At 38.9% G+C, this 13,649-nt stretch overlaps 1 protein-coding gene across 1 annotated transcript in view; it reads left to right on the top strand.

The window, feature by feature from the left end:
- The window catches only part of LOC150077701 (uncharacterized), a 54,722-nt gene extending 54,131 nt beyond the window's left edge, over positions 1–591 (top strand). Inside the window, exon 12 of the mRNA XM_090385212.1 lies at positions 89–591. Within this exon, the coding sequence (XP_090241338.1) occupies positions 89–379 (291 nt within the window). The 3' untranslated portion in view covers positions 380–591. The remainder of the gene's footprint in view (positions 1–88) is intronic.
- Positions 592–13,649: the final 13,058 nt, after the last annotated feature.

The raw sequence follows: 13,649 nt of genomic DNA, 5'->3' as shown, positions 1-13,649 counted from the left end.
ACTTATTCCAATAAATTACAGAATACTGAAAATAATTTCAATTAATTTTATTATAAAATAAAAAGGTTCAATTATTTTCTTTCTTCAGTTGTTTCTACACGGAGATGATTTGACGTCCCTGCACCAACACGTTCCTCCATCCTCTCTACCAACGGAACTAGGAGGAGATCTCGGACCGATAAGTGGTCTCTCTGTCTACAATCAGCTATCAGAGTGGTTTCCAGATTACGTAGCCAGCTACAAGTACGGCTACAAATCCCCCGAGAGTGCCAAAGCCGACTACGATCCCCAAAGCCACATAAATAGACTTGTTGATATTAACAGTCTTCCAATAACCCAGCTAATTCAACAGGCCTTCAGTACTATCAAGATTTCCTGAACTCCGATTCCTTGTATCTAGGCCAAAGTTTCTTCAGTGTACAGAATGGCTCCAATGATGGCAAAAGAAGTTTCTCTACAAATTGGTGGTAAGATATTTAGGCCAGCAAATGGTTCCTATGGACAGGCTAATGAATCATTCGGCGTTTCCTTTTATTGTATACATATTTCAACGATCTCCTCTTTCGCTTTGCTAAGCGAGACTGTATAGAACGAAAGAATAATAAACTTCTGTAACAGAAATAATTGTCAAAAGCGATAATTTCATTGTATAATTTAATTGCTTGGAATAGTTACAGTGAAATCCCAGATCATGTTCAGTTGTTACTAACTTAATTTCCCTCACTTTAACAATCTTGATATCAAAGTAAATTAATTTTCCTCATAGTTGTGGTACGAGAAAATTAACATTTAACCGGGGAGAAGTGGCAGGCCCTCACAGGTGCACCTCGAAAAGGTCTTTCGTAATTCTAATTTATTAGAATTCAGAATTTTTTTCTACCTTCCTAATTATGGAAAGGCATTTATCGCAGTAGAGTATTAAGTGATTTTTTTACCGTTTTCTTATAGAAATGGGGTGCGGGAATCTTGCCACCATTTTTGGATTCGATTTGGATTTTTCTTGAAGAATGGCAAATGTACCGGAAAAGCATCGATACTGTGTTTGTTAAAGTTTCAGGTTACTGTTTTTTTTTACTTGCCCACTAGATCAATAAACATCTACCGTCTTACCCTCGTTTTTTTTTTTTTTTTTTTTTTTGAAATATTTAGCATTGTTTTCACAGGATAAAGACGAAACACTCAAAACACAGTATTCTCTCAAAATGGCAGCTACTCTGCGGCCATTTACAAATTTCGAATGCTGTGAAGGGTGACTAATTTTGTCCTTTGTGCCTAACCTACGTTGTAAAAGCTTTTTAGAAAGATGTCGAATAAGTCAAGTGATTACTCACATGACAGTTAGAAGGCGAGTCACTATCTCGGGGATTTCACTTTTCAAAGCTGGACGGGCAAATAGATGGGCAAATGGATAGCATACATTTGCTTATCTTGGAGAAAATGTATGCTATCTCTCCAAATTATCATGTGAGAATAATAATTTCAATAATTGCGAAAGGCTGGCTCTCCAGAATTGTCAGATATTATTTCATACGATAAAAAATATCAATGTTTTCTCCCCCACATTGTTTGCATATTTTATCAGGAAATAATATTGTTACCATAAATTCTAGTAATTTACCATTGCAAGCAAAATTGTTATTGTATGAATGAGAATAATAAAGAAAGATGAAAGAAGGAAATGATGAAAGAAAAGATGAAAGAAGGAAAAGATGAAAGAAGGAAATGGCTACCCACCTGATCGACATAACAGTGTCCAACAAACTCCAGAAAACATACGACGAAAACATCAGGAAGTACTTAGACTTAAGACAGAAAGTCAACGAAATGTACTTAGTGTAAGTTTCTAATATGGATCACAGGGTGGCAGAGCGGGAGGAAGATCGTGAAACACTCTTCGGATTGGTGTAACGCTAGAAATGAGACCCGAAGGAGTGCTTCTGCAATCACTATTGTTTCTGACTTTCATAAATGCCATCGACGAAGGTATACGGTATGTGGTTTTAAAATTTTTAAGAACATTTTGTTTTCAGATCGCGAAAGAGTTGGCGTCATTTGTAAACCGAAAAACCTCGAAAAACAGATAAATAAATTTTGAGGAAATGAAGAAAATGGACGTCGAAAGTCAACAAGGGCTGGAGCAAATAGTGACTCCGAGACTGTTTTCTTCCATTCATTTCCTCTGTTCTAAAGTTTTCAATATTTTAGCTCCCTTCTACCCTTACCCAGGGAAGATGATCCGGCTGTCCTCAAGGCACTCAAATCCTCTGGGGGTAATAAATTCCAGAGGTATTTCTGAACACTATGAACAGGAACAAATTTTAACAAAGTAGCCGTAAATAAGCCAAGCCACGACCTAGAATGGATGCGATCGGCGAGCGATACCTTTATATTTAATTAGTCTTCGGAAATATATATGAAATTTCCATCATCACAGCAGAGGGACAAGTGTTGTCTGGAAAAAAGTGTGATTTTAGGAATGTCATTCTTTCTTTTTTTATTTATTATTTATTGCGTAGTTCCATTTAAGAGGACACAAGTTTTGGTGAAAATCATAATGGATATCAAATAAAAGGAGTCAACCAGTTGCAGCTTGTTGTGAGTGGTGTGTTCACAGTGTTGTTTTTTCAAGCAACTTCAATAAACACGAGGAACGAGAGATGAGTCTGAAGTGCTTGGCCTCAGTTGGCTGGAAAACGTTTGGGAGTGGCCTAACAGAATACACATTCCATATTGTAGGGGAAAATTCGCCTTTTAATATGGTATTAAAAATTACTAGGAGGCGATCACTTAGATATGGGCTCAAACCGTTAATGATAAATTGTGGTACTTTGTCGATTCCCGCTGTACCAGTTGCAGGTAACTTATTAAGCGCAGATAAAAGTTCTTGTCTTGTTAACTCGATGGTTTCAAATGCATCTCTGGGCACATCATCATTCAGACATGGGAATATTACTGGGTTCATGGTGATTTTTCTGAACTCGTGCAATCAAGTCCACCCACACTTCAGAATGAAATTGTGGAAGGAGTTCACAGTATCTCTCTGGGTATGATGGACCGCCCTTACGAAGTGTGATTTCAACGTGATGTGAAGTTCATCAAGGAAGCTGTTATCCTACAAAATTTGAAATCTGTTGACTGGCACACTATCACATACCTTTCGTTGACCAAGATCATTAATTGCATTGCGCTACACCTTAAAAATAATTGCTGAAATAGGAGCAGCCAGATAAGTCCGCATCTGTCATAAAGCAAAGCTCTGGTTCACAGCTGATCTTAAAGCCTTCTTCACGAAAAAGCAGATGTTGTATAAGACCTTTAGAAAATATCCTTCGGATGAAAACAGGACGATATACCACCAGACAGGAGCTGCTTTTGTTAGAGCAAAGATGCAAGCTCAGAAGCGAATCCTGCACTTCAGGCTCGCTTCAAACAAAAGAGTTGGAACAAATAAAGAAACAATATTAAGCAACCATAGTCTTTCGGAATGGACTGCCAACACCTTCAAAGATCTGGGAAAAGATTGCGCTGAAGTAAATGCCAGGTATGTCCCAGAAACAAATACAGTACTACTGTCCACTATTACCCTTGACAGCGCTGAGCTCACTCAGGCCATCAACAATCTCCTAAAGAAGGCTACGGCAGGCCCCGAAGGGTAACCCCTCTTTATTATCAAGATCTGTATCTCCTATATAAGTGATCTTCTCTTCCAAGCATATAATAACAATCTGAAAACCGCCAACATACCTCTGATGTGAAAGTTATACCACACAAAACCTGTACCTAAAAAGGCTCCTTTCCAGACTGCAAAGGATTACAAAAAATTAAATTATTATATTAGAGTTACCAGTACATGATTACGTTAACCCATATTCGATTCGTGTCTGTAAATTGCGTGTGTTCTCTGGACCGAAAAACCCCAGTTTCTGGGGAAAAAACCTTGCTATCTACGCCTGAGACCGACTAACTCAGCCACCGAGTGAAAAAGGCCCACTAAAGTTCCTCGTGTCATCGATGGGATTCGAACTCGGGCCTTTTCCACCCGGTGTGGGGAGGACGGTGACGATACCACGCAGACTGCAGATGATTACAGTCCCATCTCAATAAGTTGCTACACCCTAAAATTTTTTGAATAATCACTTTTAAAGTACTTCGGCTCACAGTTCTTTAGGCATCGCCCTGCATATCTCTATTCAACACTTAAGGGAAGATCAACCACCACAAATCTTCTTGAGACCTTTGGGCGATTATAACGATCACTAAACTCTGGATATCAAATAAATGTAATTTTTATGAATATTTCTTCCGATTTGATAATCTCTGTCAAAGCACTACTAAAAATACGGCATGAATACTATCTGATCAGGAGTCCGTTGCTCGATACAATTGAAGCTCTACTGATCAATAGGCAAAAACAATTTTCGCAAGACAATACAGTCCTAACTTACACCCTGAACGGAGGACTCCTTGAGGGTGGAGTGCTATCTGCATTTCTTTTTGTCGCTGTCATTGACCCCTTTCTGTCGCAACATTTTAATTTACTGTCATGTGCAGATGATCTAAAGATGTTCATTCCCTCCAGCGATGATCGTAATCCACAGTTAATTTCAAAGGATGCTTCCAGGTAACTCGAAGACAGACTCGTATATTAAAGATATTGGTCTCGCCCTGAAATCGAACAAGATTGCCCAAATGTCCTTCATTATGAAAAGGGCCAAGAATGATATCTGTGTTGGCTTATATGGGCATCCTGTTCAGAGAGAGCAACAATACAAAAAACCTAGGTATGTTATGGAATGATAAACTCACCTTTGTATCTCACCTCGCAGAGGTAAGAAAGAAAACCTTTGGGAATTGTGGTGTGTTAAACAGGAACAAACAGGGAGATGAAATTTCGACTTCGTAAAACGCTATGTGGAGAGATGTGTCTTCCCCATTGCCCTATATGCCACCCCTGTATGGGCTCCCGCGCCTGCGGATTATCTCCGTAGGTTCCTGACTGTGGAATAATGGATTTTGAGGTGGCTGAATCGTTACCTGGGAAAGCCGCTTACCACCTCTAGACTTATTGTTATTTACTTTATTTAAATAATTTCCTTTATAAATATCCTCTTTTTTCAACCTGTTCCACAATGCTATAAGGGCTTATTTAATTATTCCCTGTACTCTACTGTGCCTCCCGTTTAGTCCCCTCCCACTTTACACCTGACTTGTTTGTCTCCCAGAAGATTCTAGACTCTAAGGGGGTCTCAATATTTTTTTTCTCCTCTGGATTGGCTGAAGTTCAAAATGACTGACAAACACTTAAGTACCAAAACATAATAATATTTATTGACAATATATATACATTTCCAACCAATAGCTACGATTGACTGTGAACCTTAATATGTGTAGCTTTGTTAGGCAGTTAGGCTTTATCTGTGTATATCTTTGTAATTCACCACTACAGAGTTTTCATACATATATATATACATATCATTATTTCTTCGTGTGTCTCATCCTTGGGTTCTAACGGATCTAAGAGTCATTAAATCTTATGATCCTTACATGAGTTTTCCGACCAATCAACTGTCCTAGTAGGTTTACAAGTAGCTTCCAGCATGGCAATAAACAATTTTAAGTAGCTATATATATATACATATTTATATCCCTTTCCAAAATCACCACATATATATATATACCTCAGTTAGCAAATCCTTTCTTCAACTACAGACCAGTTCATCATTCATAATCAACAATAGTAATTAACCGTTTCCCGTATCTAATCCTATAATCCTTTAACTAGCAGGGCACTCTATAAGCGTTTTATCCATTTAAAACAGTTACTATCACTCTGTGTTATACTCTCTATAAATCGAAATTCGCTATAATTTCATAATCAACTACAATCCTTTGTTACCTACTTTGTCATTCCCTCAAAATCAACTATTATCTCAAAGTATCCTTTCTACCCATTTATAAATCTTTATCTTAAAAACCTACACTTAATTTCACTACAGTTCTGTGGGCATGGTTACAATTACATTTAACTTTCTCTTATAGATTAGGTATTTCTTCTAGAGTCCTTCCTTTATAAACTTAAGTTTTGTTTCTTACTGAACTATCACTTACTCAGTTTCCAAGTGATTTTCCTATTCAGGGTTGCCATAACCATCAGCATAACGGCGTAGACTAGGAGGCGGGCGGTTGCTCATCCTTGGGCACTCTTCCTCCTTCGCTATAAATTTTATCGGCTTCTCACACTGCTGTAGTATACATTGGCTATGCAGACTATTCTTTCTTCCACATGGACACATTCCTTTTCCCAACTTTAGGCTTACGAAATTTCTCACAAAGAAAATTTCCTTCCCATTCTTAAACCAACTCCCCAAACTCAGCAACGACTCTGCCCCACGACTGCCTTCCTCTACGCACTTCCCAAGACTACTTCACCATCTCTCCCAAAACTCAGCAACGACTCTGCCCCACGACTGTCTTCCTCTACCCACTTTCGAAAACTACCTCACACGACTGTCTTCCTCTACGCACTTCCAAAGACTACTTCACACGACTGTCTTCCTCTACGCACTTCCAAAGACTACTTCAAAAAAACTTATCCTTCTCCTCACTCTGAATTTCAAAATTTCCTGCGCTTTTTCGTTCAGACCAATCACTGACCAGTACATCCCTTCCCCTGTGATTCCCATTCGTCTCCAATACTCTTCGAGGGGGTGTCTTCCATCCTTTTTAGAGAGGGCTACTTGTTTCCAGCAATTCCTAGAATATTTTAGAAAGGCAACTGGAAATTCCTGTAATTTTGGAGTTTCTAGATCGTCTTTGTGTTTGCCCATCTACGCCCTGTATTGGCCTTGATACACCTGTCGTTAATTGCCCCCGTGAAATTTTAAAGTGTGCACTTAAATATCATGAATACCTCCATTACTGAGCTCCATCTCTATCTTATTTATTTTTGTTTCAGCTCATTGTTCTTTAGGGCGAAATGTCAACTCTGATCTGAGCTCATTAACTACGGTCTGCTCCATCAGTGTTTCCTATTGTATCGCGTGTTCGAAACGCTTCCCCCCCGTTGCTACGTTAATCTTCCTCTTGCTCCTCATCCCCTGGCATTGTCTGCCGTGAAGGGAATTTGTCACTTACCAATGTACACCTATATTTTAAATTTGGTAGGACAAATAAAGATTTAGACATGTGTTGTGTCTTATGTAGGGTGGCACCTAAACGTTAGTTCAACTCCGCCATGGTACACTGTGATGATTACAGAGTGCTGCGAAATGGCCAGATATGAGTATGGTGTTATGTCTGTGAAGTGTGTGTCGTGTTTTGTTGTAACTGGCCACTTAACTACTAGGGAGCAGCGATCGCCAGGATGGCTGCTCCCTAGTACCCGTCCACGCCACGAGGAGGCGGGCCACAACAATACGCGTACTATCAAACGAAAGTGACAAGGTAAGAATCCCGCAACCACTCGAGGAAAAATCAGTTCCAATGGATGCCAGCAAATCCCCTACCACTGCGAGCCCAAAACCGGTGGTACCAGCAAATAAATAAATAAAAATAAACAAATAAAAATAATAAATAAATAAAAAAGTAATAAAAATAAACAAATGAAATAATAATAAAAATAAAAATAATTTAAAAAATATATAGTAATAAAATAATAAAATATATGTAATAATAAAAAAAATAATAAAAATAAAAAATATATATAATAAAAATATTAAAGCGATGAATGAAAGCAAAAAAAAAGAACGAATCAAAGTTAAAAAATTTCCAAAAAAACAAAACAAAAAAAATCACCAGGAATAATGAATTGAGCAGTGGTCATGTAGCTTAGTGATGGGGTGGCAATCGGCAGTAGTCGAGTCATTAGAGAAATCAGTAGGTAAAATCTGGTATCCCTTGTTTCAGAATAAAATTTCAGTTAGACATGGCAGAACAGAAGACTTAGTGGAATTGATGCCAGAATCGTATGAAGAGAGGAAAAACATATACAGTGAATGATGGTAGGTGAAATCACAATTCAGTTATAAGGCATATATGGTGATAGTAGGGAAGCCGGTCAGCTGGCGCCTTCTGTTAAAGATTTCTTTTGAAATTCTTGGAAGATTTCAAAAGTATACTTATTTGCAATTAAATCGTGTTCATTTCCAGGAGCAAAGTGACGAGATGTAGTTGAGATCTGTTGCCGAAGGTCTTGGTAAATTGGGCAAGAGTAAACTGTTTACGTGTTGCCATTCTTGGTAAATTGGACAAAAAATAAATTACGTGCTGCCAGTCATCGATGCCACCGCATAAGCAAGAATTTGTAGTGGTCAGATTAAACTGTAAGAGCTTCGCATTAAATGATCCATGACCTGTTATGCATTAAATGCAGAGACTGGAGAAGAACCGTTTCTGTACAGTGTCGGAAGAGGTAAATGAGATTTCAGGTATAAACGATTGGTTACAATACCTTTAGTAGACAAGGACCACCTGGATTGCCAATAGTTGGCGAGAAGATTCCAGCATTTCTCATTTTAATTCTTTGGGTCAGCAGTTGGATCGACGGTAATATTAAGGAGGGTAATAGGTATTCCTTACCTAATATAATACTGATTTTTTTTTCTTTCAGCAGATGCAGGAAATACATATATATATATATTTTTTGGCTCTCGGGTGTGGGCGACCTGGGAGCGGGATTTTGCGGGCACCTGTCGGTTTTGCACGGCCACTGGTGGGTGCGGGATTTTCTGATGCTATGTTAGCACTGACAGCGAAGACGATGCCAAATTTCTGTCATGTCCCACAACCTGTCACAATTCGATTGCGGAGAGTTTCCCCATTATGTTCGGCTAGGGCTAGGGCGAGCATCGAGTGGTATTTGCCCATGCTGGTGGCTGCCACGTGATGGCAGAGAGGCCTGGTAAATACACATTTACACTACAGGCCGATGTGATTAAGAGAATTTTTTTTTTCTTTTCTCTAAATGACAATTGATGGAGATGGACGAATAGTCCTGGTGCCACTGTGAGACACGTATAGATATACATTTCCTAATATAATAGCAAAGACCTTTATATAAAGAGTGTCTCAAAAATACACGGCATAACTTCAGGAATGAGTTCCTCATGTGTAGACAATAAAAATATTTTATATCAAAATAATAGTTCCGGAAATGCTTGGTTTCCGAGTTTTGAAGGTCTCTCTTTCACACTTAACTATTCACCATCTTATATTAATTGTTCAAATGTCTCATGGACTCGCGAAGAAGATGCCAAATTTCTGGCATGTTTCGTATTGTCCCACAACCTGTCACAATTCGATTGCGGAGAGTTTCCACATCAGCTACCGGAGTCGAATACACCAATGACTTTAAATGGCCCACAAGAAGAAATCTAGTGGGTTTAAATAAGATGAGCGTGGAGGGTAAGCGCAGGGTACTCTACTGGTGACAAGGCCTGTACCTGTTGCAGATGGTAACGATACAGTTGGCGTTCTCGGAACACTATCCAAATAGTCGAACGTTGAACAGCCAGTTGCACTGCTGTTCTACATGTGTTGATTTCAGGAGTGGCATGCACAACATCCAAAATTTCCTCCTCTACTTCAGGGGTCGTAGATCTTGGTCGTCCTCTGTCGGCAGCACGAGGTGTAAAGGTCCCATGTTCACAAAGGCGGCGATGGATACCTTCAAACGTTTTCCTGTCTGCACATCTTCGTTCTGGAAACCTTTCGTGGTACAAACGACGAGCCTCCAGAGCATTGTCGTCCTCCAAACCGTACATAAAGTGCATATCCGCTTTCTTCTGATTTGAGTACATGGTCGGAATGGAAAACCATCAGATTCTGTCAGTACTTTGTGATAAAGGAAATCGCTTGCGGGAGATAAGACATTCCGGTTAATAACTCGGGAACCAAGCATTTCCGGAACTATGTTGATATAAAATGTTTTTATTGTCTACAAATGAGGAACTCATTCCTGAAGTTTTGCCGTGTATTTTTGAGACACCCTGTATAACATGAAGGTTATCAAGTAAAGTGCCTCCTGTAGTTTGTAGCGCCGGTGTGCAGACTGTACGGCATTTTCGAAGCGGCGACAAGAGAAAAGACATTTGTATAGTATCTAGTTGAGATTTTACAGTAAGAAGGCTGGCCCTTTGAAACCAAATACAGAAGGCATACGATGGAATTGGAATAAACACGGTACGATATAGGATACGGAGAGTATAGTTTTTTTAGTCCCCATTCTTTCCTAGAAATTCTGAAGAGCATTGATGTAAAGTTCTTAATCTTTTTAGAGAGACGCTGTGTGATGAGAAGACCAGACGGTCATCTAGGAGAACACCAAAGTGTATGTGTGTGGAGACTAGAGAAAGTGAATTTCCTTGATAATTTATTACTGAGGCCTACAATGGTTTAGTCTTAAAATCATTTTTGTTTTAGTCACTGAAACGGTGAGCTTATTTATCGTCGATTAACTAAAAATAGTTACCTACGCTTTTTTCATTTGCAAAAATAAATAAGCGAAAGATTAGAATATTTGTTTAATATATTTATAACTATTAAATAAAAATTTCAAAAGTAAAAAACAGACAAAAAATTTTAAAAAATCAGAAAAGAAAAAAAACGAAAACTCCAAAATAATATAAATTCCCATACAGGATGGATTACGTATTCTTGTGTGACTGCTCGTTTTGTTTGTTGGTCAACAGCAGAACGATGAGACCCCGACCGAGTTCAGACATAAAAATTTGGATTCCATAATTCTAATGGCGGACCGTGTAGTTTGATAAACAACAAACTTGCGTTTGTTGGATCTCTTTATACCTAACACATTGTACTTTAGTAAGAAACGTTCAAGTTTCATTGCGAAATTTATATTTTTGTTTTTAAAGAAATCTGTTAATTTTAAATATCGCTATTAATATATATTTTTAGCAGCGATGGGTAAAATAGATATTTCTCCCTCCCCTTTGATTATGCCATTTTGTCATAATATTAGGTGTTATAAATTTAATGATTTTCTATTATGACATTTAGAAAAAAGTACCTGAAAGTCGTTCCGGCTCGAATACACCACTGGTGTCAGATGTTTTTAATACCGTGTCCCGACCCGCGTACGCGCCGTAGTTCACCTGCAATTGCTTCGATTTGCATAACGACTCGCTGGTCATAATATTTTGGCTCATCGGTGTAGTCAGAAATAGTTTTAATATCATGCAAAGGAAAATCCTGGATTATTTATTTTTAAAAGTTGCTCCAATGAATATTATGAAGCGAATATCTCACCCGGTCCCATTGAGGTTGCCTCGAAATTTAGCTGTTTTTTTCTAATAGTAAATAGATGATCCTATGATCAGACGTAGTCAGATCAGTGTTTATTTCCCAGTTATAAATAAATGAGAGTAGGTTGTTAGTTACTAATATAATATCTATATTTCATTGTCCAAAGATTTGGACCTGGGAGGTTAATGACATTCAGTTAATGAGATAAAATGAGGTCCTCTAAAAGGCATCCTCTTGTATCAGTGGATTTGCTGTACCAAAGAGAAGGTTTAGAATTTGCATCCATTAAAACTAGCAGAGGCTCTGGGCTAATAGCGTGAAGCGCCGAGTCTAAGTAATGAAGATGAGGAGCAATATGTGTAGATGAAGGGCAATACAGGGAAATAATATAAAATGAAAGTGTTGCTGCAGTAACATTAATGCACGTTGCAAATTGTGTACAAAGACTGGAAACTATATCAAGGATTTTATTGAAGATAATTATTGGAGACTTCGAATCCTCGTGATAAGGTTGAATTATGCTTGAGATCACGGGATAACCTATAACTTTACCACGGAAAAGAAATGTCTCCTGTAGGCAAATCAGATCAAAAGGCGATTCATCTACTAAACGGCGAACCTCATCGGCAACCGATCTTGCCCAATGAGCATTTAACTGTAGTATACGTCCTTTAGATACCAAACGAAGTGGTGCTGGTAAAGTATCACTTTGCGATTCCTTACATTTTGGAGTGAATGGTTCGTGTGCGTACAGTTTCAAAAGCTCATAAGTATTCTGGGCAAGAAGTATCACGAATGGAACTCTTGTGATCCTTATTTTCTTATTTGCAATTTGAGCAGGCGGGTGGTTCTTCATTGTGAGGGCATTCATTAAATATATGTCCTTGATGAACACAATGCCCGCACGTAGGCACATTCTGTTTGCATGTGTTTGATGTGTGACCGAACATCAAACAGCAAAAACACTTTGTCACGACAGTGAAATTTTTAAGATTATGGGCTGACCATCCGATGTAGATTCGATCTAGTGAGATAACAATCGAATTAATCCGAGGAGATACTTCCAGCACCTAGTTTGATGAATTTTTTTTATCTAGTTTTTGCCTTAAAACGAAAGTTAATTTGTTTTCCTATTTCTTCTCTTATAGTATTTTTTTTAGATTTTTATGAAAGATGTCATACAGAATTTCTTCTTTACTTAATCGTTGTCTACATCAAAAATTAGGATTGTAGGATTTAGTTCTGTTGGCGGCCCAGCTCTTAGCTCAGCCTCAGAGAGGGATTGTAAGGAATGGAGTTTAAATCATCTATTGAGCTCGTTTCAATGATAACTCCGTTGTTTTTAATCATACGAAAAACTTTTACATTTACCTCCTTTAGATCCTTTTTAAGTGTACTAATAACTGTCTGTCACTTCCCTGCTGGTTTAGCTTTGTGTGGTATCAGAAACTCTAACTATAAGCAAATTTTGTTTCTGTTTTCTGGATGGTTATTTTGGTAGGAACATCACTCTGTTTGAATGGAGCACTCTCTTCCGACAACGGGGAAACCACATCCGTACACATAAGGTCCAGATGAGCTCGCTTCTTCAGAACAGATGCAAAAGAGCGAACAGCAAGCGAGTGCATGCCAGTTTCTTTTAATTCATCAATAGGACTTGTTCCAAATCCACTTTAACCTCTAGAGTAGAGGGTATTTAATGTCAAACGGCAACAGGGGTTTCCCCATCAACCCGTTGCATTCATTGTAGGTGCACCAGTTCACTGGGAAGGCAAGAGATTTAAAGTGTATGGATATTGCACATGTGTAGTGTTGTGTACCGTTCTTCCTCTGGCCATTTAGCCGCTGGACCCTTCTGAGGCCCTAAGTTGCCCGCACTCAGCCCCGTGAAGGCAGACCAGGTATCCAGTACTTTTATATTTTCACTCTGGCAGGTCCTGCCACATAATTTCCTGAGATTTCAGTGGCTAGTACCTAAAAAGGTTTAATGCTGGAATCTAGTTAAGCCGAAAGAGGTCTAAGTACGCAGATTAATTTTGTGACATTTTAAAGTTTTAACATTGTGTGGGATATTCTCTAGCAATACAGATAGAGTATGGGGGAGACTGAAGACTAGAGGGAAAGACAGAAATGGGGATGATAGGAAAGGCGACCCCAGTAGGTCAGTGAGGCAGGCCCATGCCTCACCAGGAGAAGAAAGGGGGATGGCAGGGAAAGTGAAAGTGTATTGATGTCCAGTCTGCGCACGTAGCACAGTGGTATCATCACTGTCCTCCCCCCACCGGGTGGAAAAGGCCCAGGTTCGAATCCCGTCGATGACGCGAGGACCTTTAGTGGGATTTTTTCACTCTGTGGCTGAGTTAGTCGGTCTCAGACGTAAATAGCAA

The sequence above is a fragment of the Mastigoproctus giganteus genome, chromosome 11 (assembly GCF_048544385.1).
Source record: "Mastigoproctus giganteus isolate SK-2022 chromosome 11, ASM4854438v1, whole genome shotgun sequence".
In the NCBI taxonomy this organism is placed as follows: Eukaryota; Metazoa; Arthropoda; class Arachnida; order Uropygi; family Thelyphonidae; genus Mastigoproctus; species Mastigoproctus giganteus.
Note: the sequence above shows the minus strand (reverse complement) of the source record. Positions and strands in the feature narration are given on the sequence as shown.